Raw genomic sequence first — 2,786 nt, forward strand, 5'->3', positions numbered from 1 at the left:
CGGCTGAATGGATTCGAAAACTGTAAAACTCAACTGTTTAACTCTGGGGGAGTTGGAAAATTAGCCTATTTTGTGTTCCTTTAACATAAAATCTAAAGCTCTTCATGGAAAAACGTCTAGAAATCCCTAATATCTTATCTGCGACTTGAGAACATGAGATTTCTTTCCCTTGTAATATTATTGACTATTGAGTGTCAGAACACATGATAATCATTTTCACTGGGTTTCACAAGGGTTTTTAATCGCAGTTTCAATTCAAGTAATTTTTATCAAAGTTATTGGATTGTTTATCCTACTTTGCATAATATCATATATTGCATAATAAAGTTTTTCTGTTCTGTGCATCATAATTGGCTTACACTTTATTTATGTACCTGTTGTGATTTCACACTCTCGTCTCAGCATTGCTATCTACAAATGTTGGCTGCACAAATCAGACAATGTTGTGTTTTATCTTTCTCTTCTTTTCTGAATGTGACCTTGTGTTAATGCTCCTGTAGAGTTTGTTTTGCACAGTAGTGGTCTGAACAACAGGTTTCACCTCTTTTTCACTGTGCCTTGGCTGCCTCTTTAACACTCAATGGGAGGTAAAGCTTTTTCAAAAGCAGTTTGGAGATTTAAGTTGAATGTTTTTCTTTGCATCTCTTCTATCCGATGGGATTTCTGTCCAAAGGCAGTTTTGACAAAAAGGTTGAAAACCAGTACAATACTTGCAGAATAATGCGCGATATGAAAAACCATAAAAGGCTTTATGTGCAGCAGAAGGTTAATAGAATGATTTATAGCAGATGTAAAGTCAGACTGTGAGGTTGTATTAGCAGTGCATAAAGCATTATGTTATGAATCCTAATGACTATCACAGAGCTTTGCTTGAGAGTGTTCAGTCATTCCTAGCCTGTGCAATTATCAATGTTTATGGCCTTGAAATATAAATTCATCCTAATTTTTACAGATTTAAGTGTGTTATTTGTGGTTCAGGCTACGTGATTTGGAAATTGTCTTTTAATATGAAAGTTTATGCATCTCTAAACTACTGCAGAGAACATCAGACATGCCTCAGGCTGTAAGCATATACCACACTGAATGTTTGTGAGATAGTCAGTCTGTGATGTTGTGCCTTTATCATTAACAAGAGCACTGTGGGATGGTCTTTACTGTATGTTTAAATCACCTTATCATTCCCGTATCCCTCATAAGCCGTCTCCTTCATTTCTGCACGGCCAGGGTGTTGTAACACCCTTCTGGTGATTCATTTATTTATGCATTTCTCATCTGCCTCATCTTGTTTAATTATTCATGGGAAACACAATTAGCTGAGGGAGCTGCAGAGCATCCTTCAAGAATACAGTGAAAGACGACAGTCTTCTCTTCTCTTCTCTTCTCTTCTCTTCTCTTCTCTTCTCATCTCCTTTTTCATAAACACATTACTCTCACTTCTTTCCTGCATTCCTTCTTTTCTTTCTTCGTTTTCTTTTCCTTCTTCATTTTCCTTTCCATTGGCAGAATATTCTAAAATGTTCACCCACCCTCTGTAATTCCTAATTCTGATTTACATTTCTGACATAAAACCAGCAAGGCAGACATCCTTACACAGACAGTAGAAGACGAAGAGGAGCTTTTATCATTAGTGGATCGAAGGCCTTTTGCATTTTCAGAGGATGTTACACAAGGAATGTATTGAAATGTCAATGTTTATGGTTGCACAGTAATTCAGATATAGCATAGAGAGCTGGAGCCAAAGTGTTATTTGTACATTAACATAGAAATTACAGTTGTTTACAGTACTGCATGTGTTGTGGTAGATGAATAGACTGTCATTAAAGTGGCATCCCAAGCATGAGCTCAAAACTCATGAATATTCTTGAATATTTATTACTTCATTTGCATGCAAACACTCACACACACCTTTGTGCCACACATACTGTATGTACACATTACTGATTCTGAGCAGGGGTTTCTGTTGTTCATCAGTAGAAGAGATACTTCACCTTTAAAAAAAATCACCTCTTGCTGTACTAGTTTTTCCTAAGGCTGCAGAGTCACAGGAACAGGGCAGTTAATGGACTGAACAGAGATGTAGATTTGTCTGTGGCTGCACAGTGTCAACTTTTTCATTCCCATGCAGTTGTTCTCTCTCTTTTTGTGTAGTTTGGGAGAACTGAAGTCATCGACAACACCCTGAACCCAGACTTTGTGAGAAAGTACATCCTGGACTATTTCTTCGAGGAGAAGCAGAATCTGCGCTTTGACATGTGAGTTATTCCTTTTGATGCTGACACACAGGAATCTGCTTCGCTCTCCGATGAGCTGTCCCACTCTGGTCTTTCTGCTCTCGCTCTGTTTGTCTCCCTCTCTCCCAGCGCGTCCTCCTTGGTAATTATTGATGCTGCCTCTCTCTTGACTGTCATGGGTAAGGGGCTGGATCAGTGAAAGGGTGATAAATATTTCAGATGAGTTTTATCCTCAATCTTCACCCAGCCGTTCAAACGCAAATGTGTGACGCGGGATCCGGGATGATTTACAACGTGTTCTTCCCTTCCCGTGCCTGACTGTCCATCTCACTCTCATTCTCCACCTTAAATGGGCTCTGCTGAGTTGAAAAAGACCTGCTGCACTGCAGGCTGGACTTAATTGGAGAGTTCAGAATGCTGTCAGCGAGAAACCTTCCACGATTATGCGAATTCCTTCTTATACCAATGCAAATATTCACAGAGCCAACCAGCTATGCCCCAGAGCAGCACTTCCACTCAAAATTTAACAGCATCAAGAATTTAAATGTACACTAA

General features: G+C 39.2%; 1 protein-coding gene across 1 annotated transcript in view; it reads left to right on the plus strand.

The window, feature by feature from the left end:
* Nucleotides 1-2,786, plus strand: part of LOC107550474 (copine-5-like) — a 94,823-nt gene that overhangs the window by 28,071 nt on the left and 63,966 nt on the right. The window contains exon 4 of the mRNA XM_016231756.1: nucleotides 2,149-2,252. Coding sequence (XP_016087242.1) covers nucleotides 2,149-2,252 — 104 coding nt within the window. The remainder of the gene's footprint in view (nucleotides 1-2,148; nucleotides 2,253-2,786) is intronic.

The sequence above is a fragment of the Sinocyclocheilus grahami genome, unplaced genomic scaffold (assembly GCF_001515645.1).
Source record: "Sinocyclocheilus grahami isolate Dianchi unplaced genomic scaffold, SAMN03320097.WGS_v1.1 scaffold399.1, whole genome shotgun sequence".
Taxonomy (NCBI): domain Eukaryota; kingdom Metazoa; phylum Chordata; class Actinopteri; order Cypriniformes; family Cyprinidae; genus Sinocyclocheilus; species Sinocyclocheilus grahami.